Consider the following 27,432-nt stretch of genomic DNA (forward strand, 5'->3'; position numbering starts at 1 on the left):
TTGGTAAAACTTAGATAGTTATATGTTTTTGGTATTTTACTATTTTTACAATAATGTTTGGTTTTTGATTGTATAACTATGGGATGTTTTTGGTATTTCAATGTTAATGTTTGGTTTTGGATTGTATAATTGTTTGAATGTTTTTGGTATTTAAATATTAATGTTTGTTTTGGGATTGCATAATTATTTGATGTTTTTGGTATTATTTTTGTTTTAGATTCATAAAAAAAATCTAATATTATATATTTGCATGGGGTTAGCCACAGAAAGAAAGAAAAATCACATCTTAAATTTGTGAGGGATTAGTGACGGAATTAAAAAACAAGTATAGAGGCTTGTGAGGGATAAGAGACGGAATATTGTTATTAAGTTTTGTCGCCAATGTCCTAAACAACCATGTAAAGTGACTAATTTGCGATGGATATTCCGTTGCTAATTTATTCGCAAGAAAAAACTTATCCGTCGCTAAATCACTCGGTAAGTCATTAGCCACACTTTAATTGACTATAGAGTAAGTTTGTCGTTGATCCGTCGCAAACGTTATTTAGCGACGGATTTGTCAGTCTCTAAAACCCATGTTTCTAGTAGTGTTGTGCTCTTCAGCAATAAACTTGGGCTCTTGTCTTCCTCCACAATAATTGATTGCGGATAGATTTTCACATGGTGATCTCCATCCAGGACTTAGCTCGATCGGAAGATAGGAGACTCATAACAGCATGAACAAGTAAATATTAAATCTGAATAAGAGAAACCGTATACTGGTCAAAATAAACAGAGCAAGATGGATCACGCACAACAGTCAGCCAAAAATAAACTAATAGATCCAATGATTTTGACATTTTTTGCAGTACTTTCATGCACATGCTTCAGAACCTCGGTGTATTTCTGTTCCACTTCCATCGATGATTACATGTATTATATTCATATCAAACCTAACGCCATATATTAATGACATGACGTTGTATAATGCATGGAAAAGAAATGCCACCTTCTGGATCTGCAACGTCATGGCAGGTTTTTTAACTCGAGGACAATAAACTCATTTGGGCACATCTGGAATACTGTCTTTAAATAGAAGCATCCATTAACGTTGTAACCCACAGATGCTTCTTGAAAAAGTTTCAAGTTTAGTGCACGCACACGATCCCATAGAAATAAGCTTCTCAAGGTTTCTAGTCAATGAGGGTAGCTCTTCTTTACGAAAACATGCAAACTCAAACTTTGGCAATTTATTGTCGGGGTGAAATGGGCATCTTTCTAGGGTGAAATGTAACCGAGCTGCAATACGAACCTCAAGTGATTCATTCCCTCTGCCAGAATTGTGATTTTTTATGTGAAAAGAAAAGGATGTAAACCCCAAACAACCATTTAACTCTAAGTCGACAACATTTTTAAGCCATCCAATGGAAGCGTGAAGTTGTTCCAAATGAAAACAATTTGGGAGATATAAAGACTTGAGGTTTGGAGTCAGCGTAAGGTCAAGGGTCCTCAACTTTGAGTTATAGAGTACTATCGATCTGAGATTTAGACAAATACGAGGTATGTGAAGTTCTACCAAATCACCACATTCCTGAAGATGCAAAGCTGTGATATTCGGAGACAACCCTAGGTTAAGAGTCCTCAACTTTGAACGGCTAATGAAGAGAGATGTGAGCTTTTGACATGCATCTGACATGTGTAGTTCTTCCAAATCGTAACAGCTTGTAAGACTTAAAACTTCGAGATTTGGAGTCAGACCAATGTTAAGGGTTTTCAACTTTGAATTATTGAGTAATAGGGATCTGAGATTTAGACACCTACGTGGCATGTGAAGCTCTACCAAATCGTTGCAGCTAAAAAGAAACAACGTCTCAAGATTCGGAGCCAATCTCAGATCAAGGGTCTTCAACTTTGACCCTCTGAGGTTGAGGTATTTGAGGTTTAAGAATCCATTGGGTGCATGAAGTTCTACCAAATTATAACAATCGTATAGATCTAACAACTCAAGATTTGGAGCCAACCCAAGGTCAAGTGTTCTCAGCTTTGAACCATCAAGCTTGAGATATCTAAGCTTTACACATTCAACGGGCATGTAAAGTGCTCCCAAATGACTGCATCCTTTAAGAGTTAACCTCTCGAGATTTGGAGTAAGCCCAAGGTCAAAGGTCTTCAACATAGAATAACTAAGGTCAAGGAATCTGAGCTTGTCAAGAACCTAGCATAATAAGCAAAACAAGAAAATGAATATTGTTTTAATAACACATCAATAGTAGTGTAGCATTTAGAGAATCATGTAAAACAAGAATCAACCACAATTTTACCTTTCTTTCTCTCCCTTCCCAGAGTTGTATGATATCGCTTTCAGCAATCTCAAGTGACACAAGTTCATTTGCTTGAAATGTTTTGGGTAAATACCTAAAACAGTACTCGTCCCAACGCAGATATTGTAAAGCATTTGGAAAGTATGGAGTTTCATTAGATTTCCAATTACAACACAGAAATCCTAAAGCATTTAGAAAGTTTGGCATGAGTTCATTATTCGTTTCTTGAATCGAGTAAAAATCTCGCAAAGCCACATCAAGAAACCTCAGTTCCTTCATCTTTCTAAGACCTTTCATAATGGTTTCCGGATCGAGTCCCCCCTTGTGGAATTTTATACATCTTGTTGCTTCAGTACCCTATAACCAATAAGTAGTAATTATCAAAAAACTTGTGTTGCAACAAATTAAAATGTGTTAGTTTCTCCAATTTACAAATAAACTTTGATCCTTACCAAGTCATTAGCCAATATATCTTCAATTTCCTTGCTATCCCACAATCTGCTATGTTTGTTAGGCATATCCGGGTGCGAACGACGGACAATATTCTTGCCCATTTCTTCAAAATGGTCATGCATGCTGACACGCTCATCATCATAATTATCATCAATAATTATGAGAGATTTTTGCTCAAGAACCCTTAAACCATTTTTAGCATGAAATCCACAACTTTCAAGCACTTGGATTGCATAGCCTTTCAGCTCACCTTTTAATATGCATGCAACATGTAGAAATATTTCCTTGTAATCTTCCTCTAGGCCGATATAGCTTAATTCCAATATTTTCAGAGTTTCATTTAACGGAATTGTTTTTAGTCTTTCTAGGGCATCTATCCATTCACTCTTATTTTTACCACAGAGAAACGAACCCAAAACTTTGATTGTTAAGGGAAGACCAGCAGCATAACATACAACTTGTCCTGATAGTTCTTCGTACTCTTGAATTGGAATCTCTTTCCCAAATGCATACCTACTGAAGAGGCAAATCGCTTCCTTATTTGATAACAGATTGACAGTATGAATCAACTTCAGCCTATGTGCTACGAGCACTTGCTTATCTCTTGTTGTAATGATAATTCTACTTCCCGGCTTGAACCAATTAAGATCACCAGCTAACGCCTCAAGCTGGTCTATATGGTCCACATCATCTAGAACAAGAAGAACCTTTCTATTACGCATCATCTTCTTCATCATGTTTTTCCCTTCATAAATACTACTTATGTTGATGCATTGATCATTTAGGACATGTGAAAGGACTTGCTTTTGCAACAACTTCAAACCGGACAAAGAAGCTTTCGAAACTTCCCGAACATTCTCAATGAAGCTTTTGCATTCAAACTCGAAATAAATTTTATTAAAAACAGCTCTGGCCAAAGTTGTCTTTCCACCACCTCCTATACCCCAGATCCCAATCATGCGAACATCATCAGAACCAGTTCCTAAAGATGATGTAATCTCATTGATCCGAGTCTCTATGCCAACTAGTTTTTCATCAACGCTGAAATTGATGGAACGTAACTCTAATGAAATCTCTTCAACAATTCTTTTGATGAGTTTAGCTTCATGCCTGTATTTGAATAAGAGTTAATTAGTTTACCCAGATTTAATTGTTTATGATGAAAACAATTACTTTGAGATCTATAACATATAATCATATTTCCTGTTTAATCTTTCCACAAGACTCGTATTGGTGCTAGAATTTCACCATATACACACAAGATGCCATGTAACACTTCTAAAACGTAGTTAGAAAGAAACAAAATAAAAGAATATTGTAGAGATATGTGAAAGGAATTAATTACCCATCATCGGTTTTCTTTAATTCCCACCCTGCGAGATTGGCTGCTTCTTTCAAAGCCTCTCTCCATTTCCCAGCACCCTCTTCTTTTTCATGTTTGGCAAAGGCTTCTCCAACTGCCCCGATCTGCTTGCGGACTTCTGTGGGTTCCACATCATAAAATACGGGATAAGCAGTATGTATAGTCGTCTTGTGACACTCCATTATCTTCACAAGCTCATCCAAACACCAAGAAGAAGACGCATAGTTCCTGGAGAAAACAATGATATAGAATTTTGAGTCTTCAATAGATCCGAGGAGCTCATCGCTGATCCTTTTCCCTTTCTTGATTCTCTCGTCATCCCTGTAAGTATAAATGCTTTTCTGCTGAAGAGCTGAATAAAGATGATCGGTGAAATTGGTACGAGTGTCTTCACCTCTAAAACTCAAAAACACATCATACTTAAAGCTCTTAGGAATGCATGAAGTTGAAGAAGACGCCATTCCCTTATATAAAATTAAATCTTGTTGGAGAAAATTCATACGAAACAGTTGGCAGAAAAACTTGATCAATGTGATGAATTGAATAACCCTCGAAGTGTAAGTTAAAGAAGATATGGGAACAGGTGGAGAAATAAAAGCCACTTGTTTGGTCAAAGAAGAGGATAAGATTCTTTGCTTAAAAGTAAAAAAGGTAACGGAAATTACGCAGCGTAATTATTTCTACCAGGAAATGTATCATCTCTTTCATGATAAGATGCTGTTGAAGCGTAGTATTGGCCATCACTGTCGCCACTCCGTTCCCAGCTGCCACCCACCACAACCATCTCCCTGGCATAAGTTCTCTTTTCCTTCCTCCACTGTGGCAACTGTCGAAGAAGGCTCCCACTACAGAATGTGTAATTGGATTCACCCCAATGGCCCATGGGAGGTTCAAGTAAGAAGAACAAAGGAGATGTCAGATGTGGGTTCAAGATCCACACAAATAACTTCCGGAAGGCGAAACTGATCATTGAATTTGGTTTTGAGATTGAAAAGTCGGGAATCCAGTTATGTGAAGTGAAAATAGTTTTTGAGAATTCCAAATGACTTTATTCCATTTTAGTATTATATTTCTGCAAAAAAATAAAATCCATGGCATGTTTATGTTTATGTGGTAAGAAATATTTTTTTTCTTAGTAATTTTAAAACATACTCATCGGAAACTGTTTCTATTTGATATTTTTTGACTCTATAATTATTCATGTTACAATATCATGTTATTATTAGAATATGAACTTCATTCTTTGGCTAAGTTTTAAAAAGGGATAATGACTTAGGAGGGTAAAAAGGTTTTTAGTTTTCCGTATTAGGTCACTAAGGTTTTTTTTTGTGCGTATTAGACCAATATGGTTGTTATTACCGTTTAGAAATAGTCATTTTTACCGGTTTTACCGGTAAAAATGACTATTTCTAAACGGTAATAACAACCATATTGGTCTAATACGCACAAAAAAAACCTTAGTGACCTAATACGGAAAAAATGGAAACCTTATTACCCTCCTAAGTCATTAACCCTAATTTTAAAGACATTGAAAATATATGACCATCAACAGTAAACTACTTCGTTTAGAACTCGCGTCGTCCCATATAACCTGCTACTCCTCTATATGGCGAAACTCTTCATCTATAGTTGTCCATTTGGGGACATCCGATAAAATTGGAACGATGCAGAGAAGATTAGCATGGCCCCTGCGCAAGGATGACACACACAAATCGAGAAATGGTCCAAAATTTTTTTTAACCCTTTGTCGTCTTCTGTGGAACCCTAATTCCTTTTTCAAATGCTAATAGAGTTCAATTGCAATTCTTACGTTTCAGTAGTTCATCTACTGAAGTCATGATCAGACAACATGTTGATTCTATGGTCAGATTGATCTTCTTGTTGATGTCTTCAACCATTTGGGTAAGTAAGGGTGATATTTCTTTCTATAAAGTCTCCTTTTAGTTTTTTACTTTTCCTGTCATTAAGTTTCAGGCTTTATAAACTTCTGTTTATGTGTTGTATATAGTCTGTATGTGTTTGTTTATGTGTTGATTTTTTTAATCATTTTGCAACTTTAGTTTCTTAGTTCATGTTGTGGTTTTGCTTTTTTATAAAATAATTGATAATAGACATCCTCTACAAGTCCCTGTTGGTTTTACATTTCCATTCGTTATCAAATGTAGACATTGATGAGAGGTATCAAAGTGAGATTGTTTTTGTACATATGGATGTGTTCATGTAAACATTTAAATGACAAAAAAGAAGTTATTGATAAAATGTTGCATATTTATGTAATGAAGATCGTCAATCATATGAGTTTTTGGACTTAGAAGTTCTGGAAGGGTTGTGAGATAAGTTTAAATGTAAGCAACTATTTTCAGTCAAACAAATCAGTCACATTGATTAGTAAGCATGTTTTCTAAATAATTAGGGTTAATGACTTAGGAATGTAATAAGGTTTTCAGTTTGTCCGTATTAGGTCACTAAGGTTTTTTTTGTGCGTATTAGACCAATATGGTTGTTATTACCGTTTAAAAATAGTCATTTTTACCGGTTAAAACCGATAAAATGACTATTTCTAAACGGTAATAACAACCATATTGGTCTAATACGCACAAAAAAAAAACTTTAGTGACCTAATACGAACAAACTGAAAACTTTATTACCCTCCTAAGTCATTAACCCTTTTAAAAAAGAGTTTTTTAACTTATTACACTAAGGGGTATGGTATCTTTTTACCAATGGTAAAAAGATGTCACTTATACATGTTACTTATACGCCACATCAATTTTTATAGATTTTACAATTTTCACCTATAGACTAGGTTTGATAAATGGTTTACCAACGAGTTTTTTTTTTAAATTTCAATAAAAAATAAGAACTTTTGTAAAAACCATACTAAAATTAAAAATTACATTTTAGAAATCCAAAAAATAAAAAATAACATGAAATTAAAAATTATATTAAAAAACTAAAAAAACGTGAACTAAAAAATAAAAATAAGAACTAGAAAAAAAAACATAACATCAAAATTTCATTTGCGGTTTAGCTTTTTTTTTCGAATCGACTGTTTCACCGCTTTAGCATCTTCGGGGTCGAGGTGTCTCACATCTTGCATTAACAACAAATATTATGTGAGTCGGACGATATCAGTCATATGCTTCTCCAAAGTTGAATTCAGTCTTGCCATTTGAGTCATCATTTATTTCGATCTAGTTGACCGCTCGGTTCCGACTGACGAATTTGAAGATGTCGCTTTCCCTTTTTCTATTGCTCGAACTTTTGTTTTGTCCCTTCCTATATCTTATAGGGGGAGGAGGCGGACGTATTTTTTCAATGTCGTCGTTATCATCATTAAGATTAACGCCTACGTGATCATCCAATGAGACTTGTTGTAAGCTCGAATATGAAGATGTTCGGTTTCTTTTTGATGGATTTGCAATTTCTTCATGTGTTGCAAGTTCCCTCCACCTAATGTTTCTTTTGACAACTTCCCACACATCAATAAACTTAAAACGCTTTAGCATATCATATTGGAATGTAACATGTGTTTTTTTTCAACAAACTCGTTTTACTTTCTCCGCTAACCCATTGTTTTTCAAAGTTTGTGTAAATTCTATTCCAATATGTCACGAGTGTGTTCATAAGATTCCATTTCAAGTTACATTGGTCGGAGGTCCGATAATCTAGATCTCGACCCATTCCTTTACAAAATTGCTCCGCGTAACCAAAATTGATCATGATTTTGACTCTTTCTCGTGCCACCATCTTTAGATATGTCAACTTATGTCTTTGCTAACTCAACTTTTTTTTTTTGTGTCCATCTTCTCGGATCGACCTTCCCTTTCTTTTGTTGTTGAGGTTGTTATTGTTGTTCTTCGTGTTTGGAATCAGAAACAATTTTGGTTGAAGGTATGAAAGGCGGTTGGGATGGAAATTGGGTTTGAGATGGTTGGGTTTGGGGTTGAGATTGGAAATGGAATTGTTGGGGCATTTGGAATTGTGAATAATAGCTAGGAACACCATCCATTTGTGGTTGGTAAGGTGGTGGTGATGACAGATCGTAGCCGAAAAGTGCGAAAGAGTTGTTAACATTTTGGTTTGGAGCATTTTGTTTGGAAGAGTTTGGATTGTTGAAAGATATTTTCAATGAAAAATGTTTGTAGAGAGTGTATAGTGTGTTTAAATTTTGGAAAAATGAATTCTATATAAGTAAATTTTTTTTCAATGTGGCGTATAGCCGTTGGCAACCGTTTGACAACGTTCACTTCCCCTAAACGATCACAATTTCAATTTTTTGCAGTCGGTAGAAACCCACCCCCGGTATTTAACCGGCGGTAAAACTAAAGTCATGGATCAGTGTTCATTGGCGGTGAATTAAGCCACATCGGATATCACCGGTAATCAGGGTACAACACTGTTAAGCCTTATCGGATCCATACCGGTATAAGTTAAAATAAGTGTTTTGATAGATTAATTTTTAAAAAAGCTTATAGCGATGTCGAACTAAAGATAAGTCATTTTTTATAAGTCATTAACGTAACACCTAACTTATCAAAACTCTTTATAACTTATAGCTTTCCAACATCTCTATAAATCATTTTTTTTATCATTTTATCAAACACTAAAAAGAGCTAATCAACTTATAGTTTTTTGACACCTACTGCAACAAAAAAGGGAATTAGCGCCGACAAAAGTCGCCGCTAAAGCCTAGAAGAGTCGTCGGTAAAGCTAATAGCGGCGACACGCATCGCCAGTAAAAAGTCGTTGTTACTATTTTGTCACTATTGCTCAAAATGTCGCCGGTAAAAATATTTGTCGTAGGTAATATCATTTTTCATTTTTATTTTTTTAATTGGGTGCAAAAAAGTCGATACATAACAGCATTAAATCCAGAAAAAAAAAATTACATAATAACATCTTATTAGATACCAAATAGTGTTATAATTAATTTCATACCAAAATAAAAAACCAAAGCTTTACAATTCTAACAAGTAGCAAAGTGTCACGACAAATATAACATACAAAACACAAATTAATTATCCAACGAACCATCGTCTCCGTTCCCATCGTTTCCTCATTGATCTTTCCCCGTATAAAGTTCCTCACTACATGTCGGGTCGTTGAGCATTGCCCAAAGATTTTTCAACTACATAATAAATCACAACATATATAAACTTATAAGTTAAATTATCAAACATAAACAAAAACTACCAAAGTATATTGCTATTTTTGCACTTAAATACAAGAAATACCAAAAGCACGTTGCTATTTCTTGCACTTGGGACAAAAACACAATTACCAAATCAACACGCATTTATCGATGCCAAAGTACATTGTTATTTTTAAACTAAAACAAAAAACCAATGTACATTGCTATTTCTTGCAATGGGGAAAAAAACTCAATTACCAAAGCTTTTAGCAAATAATCACCACAAACCAAAATTACCAAATCAACATGCATTAAATGAAGCCAAAGTACATTGCTATTTTTAAACTAGGACAAAAAACCAAAGTACATTTTTATTTGTTGGACTTAAAACATAAACACAATTACCAAATCAGCATGCATTTATTGATCATTATATAGATACATGAGACTTTGAAATTAAATAATTTACTTTATTTGTGATAAAGAACCTTAAATACAAGAAATATCAAAGTACATTGTTATTTTCTTGCACTTAAAATACAAGAAATACCAAAAGTACATTGATATTTCTTGTACTTAGGACAAAAGCACAATTACCAAATCAACATGCATTTATTGATGCCAAAGTACATTACCATTTTTTAAAAAAAGACAAATAAAAAAAAACAAAAGTACATTGTTATTTCTTGCACTTGGGACAGAAAACCGATTACCAAAGCTTTTAGCAAATAATCACCACAAACAAAAATTACCAAATCAACATATATTTATTGAAATTAAATAATTTTGTTTTACTTGTGTTGGATGTGGTAGTGGTTGTGATGACTGTGAAATCGACGGGATATTACAAATACACATAACATAGGAATAAACATTTATATTTAAACTAGGAATCCAAATAAAGTTTATACTACAAATACGCATTACATAAAAACTATTTTAATCAGAATCTTCCTCGTATCCTTCAGTGTCTTCTTCGGTATCATAATCAGAATCGGTCTCATCATAATCAGTCTCGCAATAAAAAACATTGACTCTACCAGTTGGCGGATGAACTTTAGTTTAGTTGAACTTTCTACATCAACAACGACTCTAGGATTGTTTTGAAAGTACATGTTGAAAATCGATAAAAAAAACGGAGCATCAGGTGATGAGATATTTTAAACTACGTCGCTGACCTAACCGGAAAATAAATGAATTTGGGTTGAGATTTTTGACCCACCAACCTATATATATATATATATATATATATATATATATATATATATATATATATATATATATATATATATTACATTTAAAAATAATAGATATATTTAATTATTAGTGAAATCTTATTTCATTCTGTGATATTTTGTATCATTGTATTCCTTTGCCTTCTGTATTCGTATAATTGTGTGGTTAGTTTTTTGCGGTGCCCTAATCAAAAAACAAAAAACTCATACGCACGAGTCACGACAAAGAACGCATCCACCAGAGCACTAGTCGTCTGCCGCTCCTCACGTCCTTACCCCGCCACCTGCACATTGTCAATTCACCGTTCGCCTACTATCCCACCTGTCATCGACTCATCGGCTACTCATCTCACACACCACCAACCGACGGTAGAAAAGTCAAAAAACACACAAATCGACCACTCTCGCTCACTCGCCCATGTGTTGTGCTCCGACCCTACATAAAGGGATTAAAGTCATTTACACACAAATTGACCATTCTCACTCGCTCTACCACTTTATGACTTTATGTTAAAAAATTTCATTTGGAAAATGTATTGCTTATTTATTAAATGAGTTATGTGGGTTGGGTTCGACACACTAACATGTGAACCTGTAAACTCAAATACTTAAATGGGTTATATAGAGTTGGGTTGAGGTTTCCAACCCGCCAACCCACTAACCCATATATTACATGGGTTTGGTTGAGTTTATGTTTTCTAACCCGCCAAACCGAACTCAATCGACTGCCATGCCTAGGTTGTAGATAAAAGCTAATGAAAATAAGGTCTTGAGACAAGCTTAGAGGGTGTCGGGTTTGAACGGGTTTTTTTTCTTTTAAATTAGAGCTACCAATGTTTTTTAGAATTGCGTATAATCGAAGTAACTACACTGATCAAATTTTTTAACAATTTCCTCAAATTCTAATTGTGTTATTTAATTGAAAATCTAGAAGAGATTTCTTTTTGTGGAAGAATCGATAAGTTTCTTTACAGGGGCATTTCACCTGGATATTTAACATTTTCTTTAACCCGTATAGTATACGAGTTTCACATATAGTCTGTTAACAAAGTTAATCATATCATTTTCATGCAAGATTTGCTCAAAAAAACTATCCATGCAAAAATTGTTTTATAAAGAATATATTCAAAATAAAGAAAATTGAAGTAGTACCATTTATGAAATTTTGTCTTGTTTTAAATATTTAACGAAAACAGGTTATCACATGTTATGAGACTTTTTTTTAACATATTGTGAAGTTTATGCTACTAGGAAAAAAAATTAAACCAAGATAGTTCATTGGGCTAAAATAGCATTAACCCAATTTACTTCAGAAAAATGACTTAGGAAGGTAACTACCTCTTATCCGTGTTCACATATTGGCAACTTCTTCTTTTTTGTACATAATAAAGCAACTAACTTGTTTTAACTGTTTATATTACACCGATATTACCGGCTAATACCTGTTTTAACCGGTAAGTCAAAAGGAAAATGACTTAGGAGAGTAACTACCTCTTATCCGTGTTCACATATTGGCAACTTTTTATTTTTTGTACATAAGAAAGCAACTAACTTGTTTTAACTGTGTAACATCCCAAAAATCATGACCAAAAATTTCGTTTTTAATTTAATACTAAAAGCATAATTGTCAAACCATTAATTTAATACTCCAGCATCGGGCCCCGCCCTGCATCAGGCCCCGCCTGCCATCGAGCCCCGCTCGGTATACATATCTGTCTCTCTTAGGCCCCGCCTGTCTCCGCCCCCCCCCCCTCCGCTAAACACATACAATCATATAACATGCTAACACACAAAGAAACATACTCTACTGTATCCCTGTCCTAAGAAACATACTCTGCTAATAATGAGATACGGAACATCATCCGTACTCAGCTAGTGATGAGATACAGGACCTCGCCCACACTCACCTCTCTACCAAGCACATACAAGTATCACACAGACAACAAGTATAATCTAACATGCAAACATTCCTCGGGCACCCGCCCGTCATCAAACCTTGGTCTGGATTAACATACTAGCATACAATGCCTAGGGCTAACCCCCGGGTCTTCCTACTCATAGACTACATGGGCTGCCATTGTGGCCTTAGACCCCTTCACACAGTGAGGAGACTCACCTTGCACTGTTGAAGCCCTGGCTGGAACTAGCTGAGTACGGACGAAGTTCCGTATCTCATTATTAGCAGAGTATGTTTCTTAGGACATGGATACATTAGAGTATGTTTCTTTATGTGTTATCATGTTATATGATTATATGTGTTTAGCAGGCGGGGCCTGGAGACAGGCGGAGCCTAAGACAGACAAATTTGTATACCAAGCGGGGCTCGATGCCAGGCGGGGCCTGATGCCGGGCGAGGCCCGATGTCGGAGTATTAAATTAATGGTTTGACAATTATGATTTTAGTATTAAATTAAAAACGAAACTTTTGGTCATGATTTTTGGGATGTTACACAATTAAAACAAGTTAGTTGCTTTCTTATGTACAAAAAATAAGAAGTTGCCAATATGTGAACACGGATAAGAGGTAGTTGCCCTCCTAAGTCTGTAACACCGTAATTTTCAAGACTAAAATTTTCATTTAAATTCGCTTAATTCTTAAAACACTTTTCATAAAAATCTCATTTTATTTAAATTACAAAACATAACTCCAAGATCAAATAAACAATAATCCAGGATCCTCTAAAACATAACTCTTCCTTTGGTGTGTACAATCGAGTCGGTGCCGTCCCGTGATCTTGAGAAAACCTGAAACACATAACACATAACACGGTAAGCACGGAGCTTAGTGAGTTCCCCAAAATACCACATATAACACATACTAGCCACTCGAGGCTATAACTCTGTGGGCCCTCTGGACCTAACTATGTGGACCCTCTGGTCCTAACTCTGTGGACCTTCCAGTCCTAACTCTGTAAACTCAGGAACATGCACAACATAAATCACATAGAAATAATACAGTACAACACATAACATACATAACATACAAGATACTCTGTCTCATAACTTTGGTTACCTACTCAAGGTAAAGTATAGTGAGAAGACTCACCTGAAAGCAACAAGCAGTTATCCTTACACTTGAATCTCGAACTCGCCACCGCCTAACACATAAGGCAAATATCTCTAATTAAACCGAGAACTCCTCTTTCCCTCTCCAATCGGGTAGTGGGTAAAAGACCATTTTATCCCTTTACGATCTCTATTACTTATGTTGACCAAAACCCCAAAGCCAACATAAGTCAACTCAAGTCAACGGTCAACTCTAACCAGACTCGTGCACTCGAGTGACTCGGCGAGTCCATTCGTGTCCTCTGAATCCTCAAAAGCCTCACTCGACTCGTCGAGTTAACCTTTCACTCAACGGGTTACCACTAGTCACGAATCGCGGGGCAACCCGACTCGACTCGTCGAGTCCCCATATGGACTCGGCGAGTTCCCTCCATGGCAACACTGAAAAGACCTTCTGAGGTCAGATCTGTTCCTCTAATCCATAGATATGGCTTCCCTACGACCAATAACCACATAAAGGTCGAGGCTTGACATACATGCAAAGCTCACAAGGCTTTCCTTGGAGAAATGGCTCCAAGAATGACATCAAAGTCTCATTCTCTCAATGAACCAACATAAATCATACACAATGAGGCCCTATGGACCTCTATGGGTCTAGATCTAGGATCTCTCACACAAAGGGACCCTATACTCATCACTACAAGCCATAGGAAGGTGTAAAAACTCTAAAATCACCAATCCCAACTAAAACAGAATAGGGAAATCAATTTGATACCTCTAAAATGAAGATACGAGCTCAGGAACTCGGAATCAACAACTCCCTTGACCTCCCTTTGCTGGAAATGACTTCTCCCTTGCAAAATCACACCAAGAATGCTTAAAATGGCTTTATTTCTCTCACTCTTTGCTCTTGCTCTCTAGGCCACCTCTCTCTGGACTGGTAGCCGCACAAGAGGGCTATAAGGTCCTTTAAATAGGTCTCAAACCCTGACAATTAGGGTTTTCCTTAACAACACTGACTTGGCGAGTCCAGATACCCGACTCGTCGAGTCCCTTCATTAAACAGGTCACCAAGTCGCGATCCTACTCGACGAGTTGAGGCATCAAATCGCCGAGTCTCTTCATATCCCATAATAAAATATTCAAATTTCCATGCCTAGATATCCGGATGTTACAAAGTCATTTTCCCTTTGAATTACCAGTTAAAACATGTATTAGCCGGTAATATTGGTGTAATTTAAACAGGTAAAACAAGTTAGTTGCTTTATTATGTAAAAAAAAAAAAGAAATTGTCAATATGTAAACACAGATAAAAGGTACTTACCCTCCTAAGTCGTTTTCCCAATTTACTTCGGATATAATTATAAATATAGAATTAGGGCTAAGAACAACTTTTATTGGGCTTTTGACGAAGCAAATTGGGCCTCTGACCCGGTGGTAAAGAATAAATATCGGGTTTTCCGGTACTCCGGGTGGATACCCTGTGAGTCTGTGACCTGTGTTAGGTTAACTACCAGATACTCTCCTCCGGCCCATCATTTCCATCGATGGTAGTCGCCGGCTGTTCCCAGTCCGCCGAGAAAATGGTTAGAGCTTCGTCAAGACTGCTCTATCACTTAACCAATCCGAAATCTCTCCTTCATCACTGCCCTTTCGCTATCTTCGGCCTGGCTCGTCGTCATTCTCCGGCCTTCCCGGTTGCAACCCTGTACGCTGCCCCCAACCACCTCCTACATTTCTCTCGCACCAATTCACTTATTCCGATCAATTTCGCGCATAGTTTTTACTCCAGAGCGACTGATAATACCTGGCAAGATTACAATCATATTCCCGCTAATGACTACCAAGTCTCACTGTCTCATCCATGGCCGGAGTGGCACCGCCTACTTGAATCTCTATCCATTTTAGGTTACTTTAACTGGAGCAGTAACATCGAGGATGAAATTGTTGCGAATGAGAAATTATCAATGGAGTTTGTCGCTGCTGCGAATTCCTGTTTGGCCTTTGCTCGTGATAGACCTTTAATCTTAGGGTTTGTAATTCGAACTTCTTTCTATTTTTTTAAATATCATATCTTTATACATCATATCATACCAATCTCATGGAATTATAAACCCTAGATTTCTACTTCATTTGCTCCCATGCAAATTGCAAAAATGAAACCGAGAACAATTTCGACATCTTAATTGTTCATTCGAATCATCTTTCAGGTGGCTTCGAAGAGAGGACATCGAGGTGCTTATCACTGATTGCTATCCATTTCTGTTCAAAGATGCCCATGAAACCGAGAGAAGAATTAGGTCTTTCTTACAGGTTCCCTCCTGATAGTGTTTGTCGTGTTCGTCATTCAGTCATAACAAATTGCTTGTGATCTTATTTGTTATATCAAATTGAAGGCAGGGGGATCATTCCAAGCAAGACCAGTAGACTTGATGAAGTGCATAGTAAGTTATGCAAGCAATCCTATCATTTATCCTGAAAGAAACATTAAGGAAGCTACTGTATCATTTGTCAGAAACTTGTTACAAGAAATGGCTAATATAAGCTGTAAAGTTGGATCACCAGAGCAGTATCAAGAACAAATTCCAAGAAATCTCGGACCAAATATTACCATGAAGAAAGGTGATTGGATATGCCCAAAGTAAGTTACACTTCATGTTTTGATTCATTATACAGGAATTCTTGATTTACACATGTGAACAGATAGAGTTTTTCTTTTTGAGCAGATGCAACTTCATGAACTTTGCAAGAAATACTAAATGCCTTGAATGTGAGGAGCTCAGACCAGTTGATAACTCAAGATATACCAAGACAATCGAAAGAGGACAAAATGACAGAAATGCTCCCTCTCCTGTCACCATAGACAGCAACAATTCCAATTATCTTCAGAGCAAGCAGACTCAAGACCCTGATAAAGAAGAAAAAGTAGAAACATGGTTCAAAAAGATGAAAATTTTGCACAATGTCACAGACCCAAAAACTTCTGTTTCTCATGAAGAAAACAAAAAGACAGAAATACCCTTTTCTCCTAAACGACACCAACCAAGTTCTAGCACCTATGTTCCTTTCGTCCCATTTCCACCAAACTATTTTGCCAAGAAAGATGATAACAGTAACACATGTGTGAAAGAAACAGGAACTGATGACGTGGATTCCAGGTCATCAATTGGGAACAAAACCCTAGTAAGTGAAGATACGATTACAAATAATACCGGTTCATCAGGTAACAAGTTAAGAAGTTTGGAGGGGTCAGCAGTGATTGAATCTGATCCGTTGGATATGTCTGAAGAGGCTAAGGCAGAAAGGTGGTTCAGACGTGTTGCACAGATTAAGGATATTTCTGAATTAAGTCAAATTCCTGATGAAGATTTTCCATCGATTATGCCAATGAGAAAAGGGGTGAATCGGTTTGTTGTAAGTAAGAGGAAAACGCCATTAGAAAGGAGGTTAACATCTCCTCAGTATAGAAAGAGTCTTAGAAGTGTGAGCTTTGAGAGGAAAAGTGAAGGGGATGATGATAATTGAACAATGAAATTGTTATTTTTATTGAATGTGAGAAATAGCAATTTATTTTTATTTGTTTGTTTGTTATGGCATTTTACTTTTATTTTTTCTTCTTGTGATATTATTGTTTCGATGACAATAGCAATTTTGTCGATTTTTATAGTCTCAGTAGGAAATAAATTGAAAGTAGAATGCTATAATTGGGTGGAATTAGGTGCTATTTACATTCTTGAGGTGTCATGGTTTAGGGTTTAAGGTTTCCCCTTTCTAATAATTTCATGAAATAAACTGCAAGTAGAATGCTATAATTGGGTGGAATTTTATGCTATTTACATTCTAGAGGTGTCATATGGTTTAGGGTTTAAGGTTCCCCTTTCAAATAAGATTAGTGGGTGTGGTGCCACACTTGTCAAGGTCCACATCAGCGTCACATCATATTTGCCACACTTGCAATTTTTTTTAATTAATTTATATTAAAAATAATCAATTAAACTAACTTAATATAAAACTACAATTTCATTAAAATTCAACAAAAAGTACAAAAAAAAACACTTAAGAGTTTAAAATAAAAAACCTAGAAACTAAAATTACCAAACCTAGATAGATCTAAAGGACATCTTCATCAGAAAATTGACCTTCCAAATCGTCGCCCGGTTCCGCGTTAAGATCGATATGGTCGACGTTCCAAATATGTTCCGTCAAGTCCCTACAAAGAACATGATGCGTCTCAACATCATGAATTATTGCTCTCCTCACCGAGTACTCCGGGCTTCCAACCTCAAAAGCTTGTGTCGGTGGAACGATCTCGTTTTCGTTATACTCACATATTGAATTTCATTCGTCTTCGATAATCATATTATACAATATGATATAAGTATACATCATCTCACTAATTTTCTTCTCCAAATAAGGCACGGGATATTTAAGAATATGTCAACGTTTTTTTAAAGCCCCAAATGTTTGCTCGACATCCTTTCTCGCCTTCTCTTGAGCTCTCTTAAACTTCAACCTTTTGCGATCATTTGGACAAGATAATGATGTCACAAAACAAGCATGCTCCAGATAGATCATGTCGACAAGATAATACTCGTTCCTATACGATGTTCCAGATACTTGAAAGGAAGAATCTGGTGCAGTCCCTTTATATATGTCGTCAAATAAGAAAGACATGTTAAAAATATTAATGTCATTGAGGGAGTCAGTAGAGCCAAAGAATGCATGGCATATCCACAAATCTTGTGAGGCCACCTCGTCAATTATGATGGTTGGATAACCATGATCGTCTCGGATGTATTGCCCTTTATAGGCATTCGAACAACCACCCTATGCCCAGTGGAGGCAATCTTGGCTTCCAAACATTCCAGGAAAGTTGTACACATTTGAATGATGAACATACAACTGTTGGATATCACTACAAGTAGGTTTGCGTAAATATCGTGGACCATATAATCTCATTACATACTTGCAAAATTTGTGAAGGCTAGTTCATGCAGTACATTCGGACATCCTAAGATTCTCATCTAGTGCATCAGAGCAAATGGCATGCACTAATTGACAAGCTGCAACGGTGCATTTTTGTATAGGAGAAAAACCAATTGTACCTCTAGCATCCCGTTTTTGCTGAAAAAATGGACATGCTGCCATGATGTCGTTGATGATACGCAAAAGCAGAGTTTTATGCATACAGAACCGACAACTGAAATAATATCCTTGAAACGTGGCGTCCTCAACAAAGTAATCATGCATGAGTCATTCATTAGCCACCTCACGATATTTTTGTATGTATCTTCTCTTCCTCGGGCATGCATTATCCGCATTTTGTTGTCGTAGTTCAACGATCTTCTGTTCCGCCTCCAGATTGACATTTATGGTCGTTTCAAACAGGGCATCAAACATGCCCGATAAAGATGATGAATAAGAGATTTTAAGAAAAAATATTTGAGTTGTAAAATGATTTTGATGAGATAAATGATTTTGATGAGAAAGTAGTATCCTTTAAAGCTTATATGTATAATAACCAATTTATTAACTCTTTATTTAAGTCAATAAATGCTTATGAAATCTTTTTATCCAAACACTAAAACGCTAAAAACTCATGTGTCAAAAACTCCTTATTTAAGTCAATAAGCACTTCAAATAAGCAATCCCAAACACCCCCTTAATAATATTTAAACTATTTGTCTGATCATTATCATATCATTGCCTCGTCATCAGTCAAGCAGGTTATATAGTTTTAACACGATTTCATAAAAATTGAGCAGAAAGGAAACTTTAGTAGCAAAATTTCTTAAAAAAAGTTTTGGGGTAAACATATACTATAAAACTTGGTTACTATTATTTTAATAGTACTATTTTTTTAATCATCTTTAGTACATTAATCACTTTTGGTTCTTAGGAAAATGCAGCTTGATCAACATAGGAAGTTCCTCTAGCTCCACCTGAGTTTTTCCCAATAGAATACTCTTCAGTTTTTCATCACAATGGACTATGTTCTTGTTCTTTGGATCCTAAATTACAAAAATACCATCATAAGAAAAAAAAAATTAACTCAACAATTTGGTTAATGATTACAAATCAAACCACACAAATAAAAAAATTCCAATCTTTAATAGCAAGAAACAACAGTAGTAACATTAATCTAGTAATAGTTTTTGTAATCATATATGACATATTTAACTATTTATGAAATTAAAAGGAAAAGACAAAAGAAAGTGTTGGAAATTAAGAAGATTAGTAAGTAATACCTGGAGATTGTTGTCTTTTATGTAGGACCAAACACGCCGAAAACAACCTAATCTAGAACTTTGAGATTGTCCAACAAATTCCCTAAGTGTCGAAGGCAAGTTAACAAGATCAATCAAGGTTGCAAGTTTCTTCGGGTTATCCATGATACCCTTCTTCATCCGTTGTGGTAACATCGTCGCTGTTTAAGATGAACATGTGATTTTACAGCAATTTCTTGAAATGCAATTGAATAAACCAAAAAACAGAACGACTTTCTCCTTTAAAATGAACATTTGTTAACAGGGATTAAAAAAAAAATGAAAGATGTTTCTTTTGGGAATTTCATCGAACACCTGGTGTTCATTTGGGGTTTCTGTTTCTATCTGCCGAATAGTGCAAAGCATGAAAGAACAACCATCGAATAACCCACAATAGACGATGGCCGTGTTCATATGATTATCAAATGAAATGTGTATAACAGTTATACGAACTAAAAGTGAATTTTACAACATTTAAACGAATTGGGCAGCTGCAACGTTTAAGTATATGAATTTAAGGGATCATACCAGAGATTTTACACCTATAAAGCAACCAAAACAAATGAGGTCTATAGGGATTAGGGAGGTTGGTTCTTCGCAGAGATAACTCGTCGCCGATGGGTATATAACTTGTAAGATCTTTTGCAGTCCGCCTGTTGAAGAAGAGAGCAAGTGCTGGTGGTCGCCTTAGGCTTATTTAAATCATGTATGTTTAATTTTCAAAATAGCCACTAAACTTTGTACGAATTTCACATCAGACTCAAAACAATTTTCGTTTACAATATGAAAAGTTATTGTGGATTTATCTTTCATCTTGGTACATATGCCCAGTTTGTCTCGTAACACATATTTTACAATTTTTACTTTTTCATTCTAGATAAATAAATCGTAATTAATTTTATTGGAATTTTCCATATCGTTTCGATGTTGTAAAGTATATTAGTTGGACATCTTAAGTAACAAGCCAAAATAAGTTTAGATCAAATTATAGTTGTAAACAGGGGCTTTTTTTTTTTAATATTTTTTTACTACGGTGTCATTACTTAGATTTCTTGTGTCACCATTATTCATGTGTCCCCCCCCCCCCCCCCCCCCCCCCCCCGGATTATTATATTTTTAATTATGTAATGTGTCGGTAGAATTATTTGTATTTATCGGTAGGATAATTATTAAGTGTCGGTTGTATTATTTGTGATGTAACATAAAGTGTGTAACCCTCAATAGTCTAGAGGGCTATAATGTAAATATGTATGTTGTATTGCAATCAAACGATTGCAACAATAATTGTAACCGGTGAAATAGTTGTTCTATTTTTGAATAGCAGAGCTCTATCCAAATTATCCACATAATCATCCAATCATTCAACATAATTCATCATCAATATAATCCACCGCATCATTCAGGTATAATCTTCTCTTAATCTTTATTAATTCCGTCATGTCTTCAAATTTGGTATCAGAGCAATTAATCCATCATCATGTTATTTTAAATTTGGTATCAGAGCAATTAATCCGTCATCATGTTATTTTAAATTTGGTATCAGAGTTAAGTAACGTTCTTACTATTATTTTGAACATTAAATCTTTCATTCATATGAATATATGTTCATCATGCATCATCATATATATTATTATAAATATTCATCGTTATAAGTTATTATCATAAACTCATTATTAAAATCAAATATTATTATCCACCTACAATTTAAACATATGTCGGTAGAAGTTTTTTTACAATTATGACTATGTACCAAGAAGTTAGAAATACATTTCATATGTCAAAAAAGTTTTTAATTCTCTGACTGCATCATAAATATAATAGTATTAAAAAAACCCCACCATCAACATCTTATTAGAATTTATAAATCGTAACTTTGAAAAAAAAAATTATCATTTTGTTTCTAAAAATTATAATCATGAGTTTTCCAAGTTTAAATATTAACAAATAAAAAATCTTGAAGATAAAATAACAATAATAATTTATTAAATATGTCTCAAGAAATAGAAAATACACCAATCACTATTAATAACGAAGAAAATGAATCGAGATACACTTTTGATGCTCTAATTAATAAAAATATTAATATAGATGCTATAAGAAAATCAAATTTTACACTATCTGAAAAACATAATTTTAGATATAACTCATTGAAAAATTTCTTTTCTAGAAAAAATATTATATATTATGGAAAAATTCTAGGAGAATAACCAATACCTATGGAGTCAACTCAAGGAAATATTATTATACCTATATTAAATAAACAACAAATTAGAAATAGATTATCTAATATTAAAGAACCAGATAGAACAAAAATCGCTTATATTCATATATCAACTATTCAAATAATTTTAAAAAGTACTTTTAGCGATTTAGACACACCAATAGAATTAGAAATTAGAGATGACCGTCTAATTAATAATCAAGAAAGTATTATTGCACAAGGAAAAGGAAATTTAATTGAAGGAAAAATAAAATTTGATATTAATATACAACTAGGATTAAGTCTAAAAGATAAAAATTTAAGTAATAGTATTACCGTACGATATAAATTATTAAGACAAAATTTTATGTTAAAAGGGAATCATCCATTTACTATTACATATCAAATAAATTATGCATTAACAAATTCTCATCATAGTATTACATTTAAAACAGAAGATAGAATTTATATAGATAAACTATTTACACCTTTATTATCACTTGAATCACCAAATATGACTAATAATAGAATTTTAAATGAAACTAATTTTCAACCGATAATAACTACTCCGCTAATAAAAAGAAACTAAAAATTTATTAATATGGAAACTTTACAAGAAAAAGTAGATACATTAACTAAATTATTCGCAGCACTAGAAATTCCATCCGAAATTCAAGAAAATAGCACATAAATAGAAAATAATAACGATGCAGAAGTGATATACGATTTTTCATCCGATGATGAAAACCCTTATTCAAAACCATGTAAAGAATCGCAAAATAATTTTGGATTAAAACGAAAACAATCATATGTTGAAGATAATTATCAAAGTCAATATATTTATGGACCACCTTCGTTAGAAGAAAATTTTTTATATAGACAAGGAATGGTCAAAAATAAACAAAACAAATGGGAAAAAATACCTCCAAAATATATACCTAAACTATTTACTTTTCCAACAAATTCAGATATTCTTTTTATTGATTGTGAGCAAAATCCCGAAGCAAAAATTCAAGAATGGAGTAATAAAATAGGAATTCAAATTCAACTAACTGAAGAATTAAGAAATCTACATCCAAAAAAATTTCTTAATTATATTATACATAAAACACAGGGCAATACATATCGTTTCCTTTCATCTCTCGATGAAACAGAGACGATGATGATAGCAACCACTGACGCTATGGAAACATTTAAAAATGTATTAAATCGGCTTATTCAAGAATTCATAGGAAAACAAATAGAAGATAAAACATCTCAAGAAGCTTTTCAATTAGAATCATTATGGCATCTAACTAACTTACGAATTTGTAACATGTGTTATTTAGACCCATTTATATGCGAGTATTCTGAACATTATTATAATCTAGATTTTACTAGAAAAAAGATAGCATTAGACATGTTTTACCAAAAATTACCATCATTAGTAAGTCAAAGTGTAATAAAAGATTTCCAAGAAGCATTACAACAAAATAAAATTGCAGATACCTTAGGAGCAAGGATAAGTAGATTAAAAGCATGGATGCAGAAAAAATGTTTAGAGAAAAAAACAACACAAGATGCAAGAATTGATTTATGCTGTGATACCTTATCCGGTAAAGTTAATCAATATGGTTGTAAAGATAATAAAAAACAAAAATATAAAAAGAAAAATTGGAAAAAACAAATTTATAAACCTAAATATAAACAATATTATAAACAAGGTGAAAGAAAATATTTTCGAGACAGAAAACGATATAAGAAAAAATATCAATCTAACACAAATTACTGTCCATTTAATAAAAAAGATTGTAAATGTTGGATATGTCAAGAAGACGGACACAAAGCCTACGAATGTCCAAAAAAGACTAATAAAGAAAAAGAAACAAACTTATTAAAAATTGCATATGATCTCGGGTATGAACCTATAGAAGATTCAAGAATAGATTCAGATATAGATATTTATGCATATACAACTGATACTGATTCTGATTCAGATAAATAAGTCCTATGAAGACAACATTATTGGGTTTAGAACATGACGGAAACCTCATATCTAACCTATCCAAAGTATACATTGCTAAAGCATATATTGGTATGAAAATACCATCCAAAGTAAACAATGATAAAGTATACAGTGATATGAAAATATCACCAAAGCGTACATTGATATGAAAATTCTCATATCATCATTAAAAGCAAACATCATTCAGCAATTATTCAGGTACCCAAAATGCGCAAATATTCATTCAGCAGAAATATTGAAATGGAAGCCATCATGAAGCAAGTCAAACACCAGTTCAGACAAAAAGAGGAGCAAGAAGCATCATTAATCAGACAACTTGAAGTAGTCAAACGTGAAAAAGAGCAACTACAACAAACAATACAAACTCTATCATCTTATCCAGCATCTAAAGAAGAAGCAGCCAGCAGCTCAACAACAAAGCAACCAAAAGAAGAAATTCAAGAAATATCATCCGATGAAAGTCAACCACAAATAGCACTCGAAACAGAAAAACAAACCATGACGCCAAACCAGGAGGAGTATCCACCACTACAACAGATCATAAAAATATGAAGAAATTGTACGTATTTTTCAACGGAGAAAACAAAGGAGTATATGACGATTGGGAAGTCGCCAGTTCATATATTCTTGGAAAAAAAATATCTTTCACAAAAGTTACAGAACGAAAAATGAAGCAGAAAGCGCATACAACGAAGCATACAAAGCAGTAATAAAAGATAACGTCGAATGTTCAAAAACAGTTCTCCTAACACCACAAAAACCTATATCCAACTTCACACCACAAAAACCTGTATCCATCCCAATATCCCTTAACCAATTAAATGCAAAAATTGCCCTTGAATCCATTCTATCAACTAAAGAAAAAGAAGCAATGAAAAAACCATCTGCCAAAAAATTTGCTGAATTATGGGACAACCTCATTTCATACACCGAAGTCCATTCTTTGATGGGCTTTTACCCAGTAACCAGACGCCCAGGTCCTAAAGCAGTTTTCTTAGTTGACTTATCAGATCCTATGACTTTATGGGATTATTTTATTCATGGATTCATCGACACCATCTATCTAGAAGGCACCAATTTACACTGCATCGGCGAGTTCCCTTCTGCTATGCAAACTATCATCATAAATTATAAAATACGATTTGCAAAACAGGAAAGAGGATTATTCATTAAAATGCATTCTAGCTATCCAATTTTTGATGAAGACTCTCAACTAATTGTCCCAAATATTACTTTCGCAAACATGGGAATAAGCAACGGCTCAAAACCAACAAAAGATGATCTACCACGAGAATCACCAACATAGGATCATCTAATTTTTGCACTCGCCGGTGTCTATTTAGCATCATCACGCATAGGCAACGGTAAAGATCAAAAGTCAAGAATCAGAGTGAATTAGGCCAGTAAAACTTTCATCATCTATTCATTAACAGACAGTGAAATCCCTACGGAAGCAATGAAAGCAATTGAAACCTTCGAACAACCTTTCGAAAAGTTTTCTCATCAATTAGCTGAATTGCCTGCTGATATCAAAAAACAACTTTGTAAACATATTATGCATGCACCAAGACACCATTGCAGTCACTGTTCAGAAAACACAGAAGGAACACCATTCATGGAAGATTAACGGGAGGAATAACGTAAGCAATGACGTAAAAAGCCATTATTTAAGACATTACTGAAGACACCTAATGACGTAAGCAATGACGTGAAAAGCCATTATTGAAGATATTATTGAAGACACATGTCTTTTAATTGTGGAAGGGATTATTATATTTTTAATTATGTAAAGTGTCGGTAGAATTATTTGTATTTGTCGTTTGTATTAAAATAGTGTCGGTAAGATAATTATTAAGTGTCGGTTGTATTATTTATGATGTAACATAAAGTGTGTAACCCTCAATAGTCTAGGGGCCTATAATGTAAATATGTATGTTGTATTGCAATCAAACGATTGCAACAATAATTGTAACCTGCTCTCTTGAGCCTATAAATAAGGCCTTTGCCCATATGAAATAAACAAGTTAAGTTTGAGTGTTTAAGACTTGAGTTGATCTCAATTGTCTTCTCTGTTGAAATAGTTGTTCTATTTCTGAATAGCAGAGCCCTATCCAAATTATCCACATAATCATCCAATCATTCAACATAATTTATCATCAATATAATCCACCGCATCATTCAGGTATAATCTTCTCTTAATCTTTATTAATTCCGTCATGTCTTCAAATTTGGTATCAGAGCAATTAATCCGTCATCATGTTATTTTAAATTTGGTATCAGAGCAATTAATCCATCATCATGTTATTTTAAATTTGGAATCACCAACACAGGATCATCTAATTTTTGCACTCGCCGGTGTCTATTTAGCATCATCACGCATAGGCAACAGTAAAGATCAAAAGTCAAGAATCAGAGTGAATTACGCTAGTAAAACTTTCATCATCTATTCGTTAACAGACAGTGAAATCACTCCGGAAGCAATGAAATCAATTGAAACCTTCGAACAACCTTTCGAAAAGTTTTCTCAATAATTAGCTGAATTACATGCTGATATCAAAAAACAACTTTGTAAACATATTATGCATGCACCAAGACACCATTGCAGTCACTGTTCAGAAAACACAGAAGAAACACCATTCATGGAAAATTAACGGGAGGAATAACGTAAGCAATGACGTAAAAAGCCATGATTGAACACATTATTGAAGACACCTAATGACGTAAGCAATGACGTAAAAAGCCATTATTGAAGACACCTGTCTTTTCAATGTGGAAGGGATTATTATATTTTTAATTATGTAAAGTGTCCGTAGGATAATTATTAAGTATCGGTTGTATTATTTGTGATGTAACATAAAGTGTGTGACCCTCAATAGTCTAGGGGTCTAAAATGTAAATATATGTTTGTCGTATTGCAATCAAATGATTGCAACAATAATTGTAACCGGCTCTCTTGAGTCTATAAATAGGGCATTTGCCCATATGAAATAAACAAGTTAAGTTTGAGTGTTTAAGACTTGAGTTGATCTCAATTGTCTTCTCTGTTGAAATAGTTGTTCTATTTCTGAATAGCAGAGCCCTATCCAAATTATCCACATAATCATTCAATCATTCAACATAATCTATCATCAATATAATCCACCGCATCATTCAGGTATAATCTTCTCTTAATCTTTATTAATTCTGCCATGTCTTCAAATTTGGTATCAGAGCAATTAATCCGTCATCATGTTATTTTAAATTTGGTATCAGAGTTAAGTAACGTTCTTACTATTATTTTGAATATTAAATCTTTCATTCATATGAATATATGTTCATCATGCATCATCATATATATTCTTATAAATATTCATCGTTACAAACATTCATCGTTATAAGTTATAAACTCATTATTAAAATCAAATATTATTATCCACCTACAATTTAAACATATGTCGGTAGAAGTTTTTTTACAATTATGACTACGTACC

The 27,432-nt window shown here is 34.3% G+C and overlaps 3 protein-coding genes, 1 long non-coding RNA gene and 1 other non-coding gene across 5 annotated transcripts; 3 read left to right on the top strand and 2 right to left on the bottom strand.

The window, feature by feature from the left end:
- Nucleotides 1–335: 335 nt before the first annotated feature.
- Nucleotides 336–5,240, bottom strand: LOC145077161 (disease resistance protein RPV1-like). Its single transcript, XM_079022932.1, has 4 exons — nt 4,099–5,240; nt 2,753–3,863; nt 2,301–2,657; nt 336–2,194 (listed from the first exon to the last, which is right to left on the bottom strand). Exons 1-4 carry the CDS (start codon nt 4,614–4,616, stop codon nt 1,085–1,087), a joined length of 3,096 nt encoding a protein of 1,031 aa, XP_078879058.1. The 5' UTR covers nt 4,617–5,240; the 3' UTR covers nt 336–1,084.
- Nucleotides 5,241–5,747: 507 nt separating this feature from the next.
- LOC145077416 (U6 spliceosomal RNA) lies at nt 5,748–5,850 on the top strand. The gene has a single exon (XR_013693162.1). It is a non-coding gene; the product is annotated as a U6 spliceosomal RNA (small nuclear RNA).
- Nucleotides 5,851–14,978: 9,128 nt separating this feature from the next.
- LOC145074944 (zinc finger protein VAR3, chloroplastic-like) lies at nt 14,979–17,067 on the top strand. The gene is made up of 4 exons (XM_079021259.1): nt 14,979–15,523; nt 15,702–15,804; nt 15,888–16,132; nt 16,218–17,067. Exons 1-4 carry the CDS (start codon nt 15,039–15,041, stop codon nt 17,014–17,016), a joined length of 1,632 nt encoding a protein of 543 aa, XP_078877385.1. The 5' UTR covers nt 14,979–15,038; the 3' UTR covers nt 17,017–17,067.
- A 2,241-nt stretch (nt 17,068–19,308) lies between these two features.
- On the bottom strand, nt 19,309–20,438 carry LOC145074629 (SWIB/MDM2 domain superfamily protein). Its single transcript, XM_079020976.1, has 3 exons — nt 20,286–20,438; nt 19,740–19,918; nt 19,309–19,502 (listed from the first exon to the last, which is right to left on the bottom strand). The coding sequence occupies exons 2-3, from the start codon at nt 19,911–19,913 to the stop codon at nt 19,374–19,376; spliced, it is 303 nt and encodes a 100-aa protein (XP_078877102.1). The 5' UTR covers nt 19,914–19,918; nt 20,286–20,438; the 3' UTR covers nt 19,309–19,373.
- A 5,508-nt stretch (nt 20,439–25,946) lies between these two features.
- Nucleotides 25,947–26,976, top strand: LOC145072627 (uncharacterized). The gene is made up of 2 exons (XR_013691080.1): nt 25,947–26,144; nt 26,293–26,976. It is a non-coding gene; the product is annotated as an uncharacterized LOC145072627 (long non-coding RNA).
- Nucleotides 26,977–27,432: the final 456 nt, after the last annotated feature.

This window comes from Lactuca serriola, chromosome 9 (assembly GCF_051521515.1).
Source record: "Lactuca serriola cultivar US96UC23 chromosome 9, Lser_US96UC23_V15, whole genome shotgun sequence".
Classification (NCBI taxonomy): domain Eukaryota; kingdom Viridiplantae; phylum Streptophyta; class Magnoliopsida; order Asterales; family Asteraceae; genus Lactuca; species Lactuca serriola.

What these genes read in the sequence shown, in the direction of transcription:
- LOC145077161 (XM_079022932.1), bottom strand. Translation starts at nt 4,616, where the DNA reads ATGAATTTTCTCCAACAAGATTTAATTTTATATAAGGGAATGGCGTCT. An exon ending in TTAAAGAAAACCGATGATGG is followed by an intron (nt 3,864 to 4,098) that starts GTAATTAATTCC and finishes ATTCAAATACAG; the next exon opens with GCATGAAGCTAAACTCATCA. An exon ending in ATATATTGGCTAATGACTTG is followed by an intron (nt 2,658 to 2,752) that starts GTAAGGATCAAA and finishes TATTGGTTATAG; the next exon opens with GGTACTGAAGCAACAAGATG.
- LOC145074944 (XM_079021259.1), top strand. Translation starts at nt 15,039, where the DNA reads ATGGTAGTCGCCGGCTGTTCCCAGTCCGCCGAGAAAATGGTTAGAGCT. An exon ending in GATAGACCTTTAATCTTAGG is followed by an intron (nt 15,524 to 15,701) that starts GTTTGTAATTCG and finishes ATCATCTTTCAG; the next exon opens with GTGGCTTCGAAGAGAGGACA. An exon ending in GGTGATTGGATATGCCCAAA is followed by an intron (nt 16,133 to 16,217) that starts GTAAGTTACACT and finishes CTTTTTGAGCAG; the next exon opens with ATGCAACTTCATGAACTTTG.
- LOC145074629 (XM_079020976.1), bottom strand. Translation starts at nt 19,913, where the DNA reads ATGTTACCACAACGGATGAAGAAGGGTATCATGGATAACCCGAAGAAA. An exon ending in TAAAAGACAACAATCTCCAG is followed by an intron (nt 19,503 to 19,739) that starts GTATTACTTACT and finishes TTTGTAATTTAG; the next exon opens with GATCCAAAGAACAAGAACAT.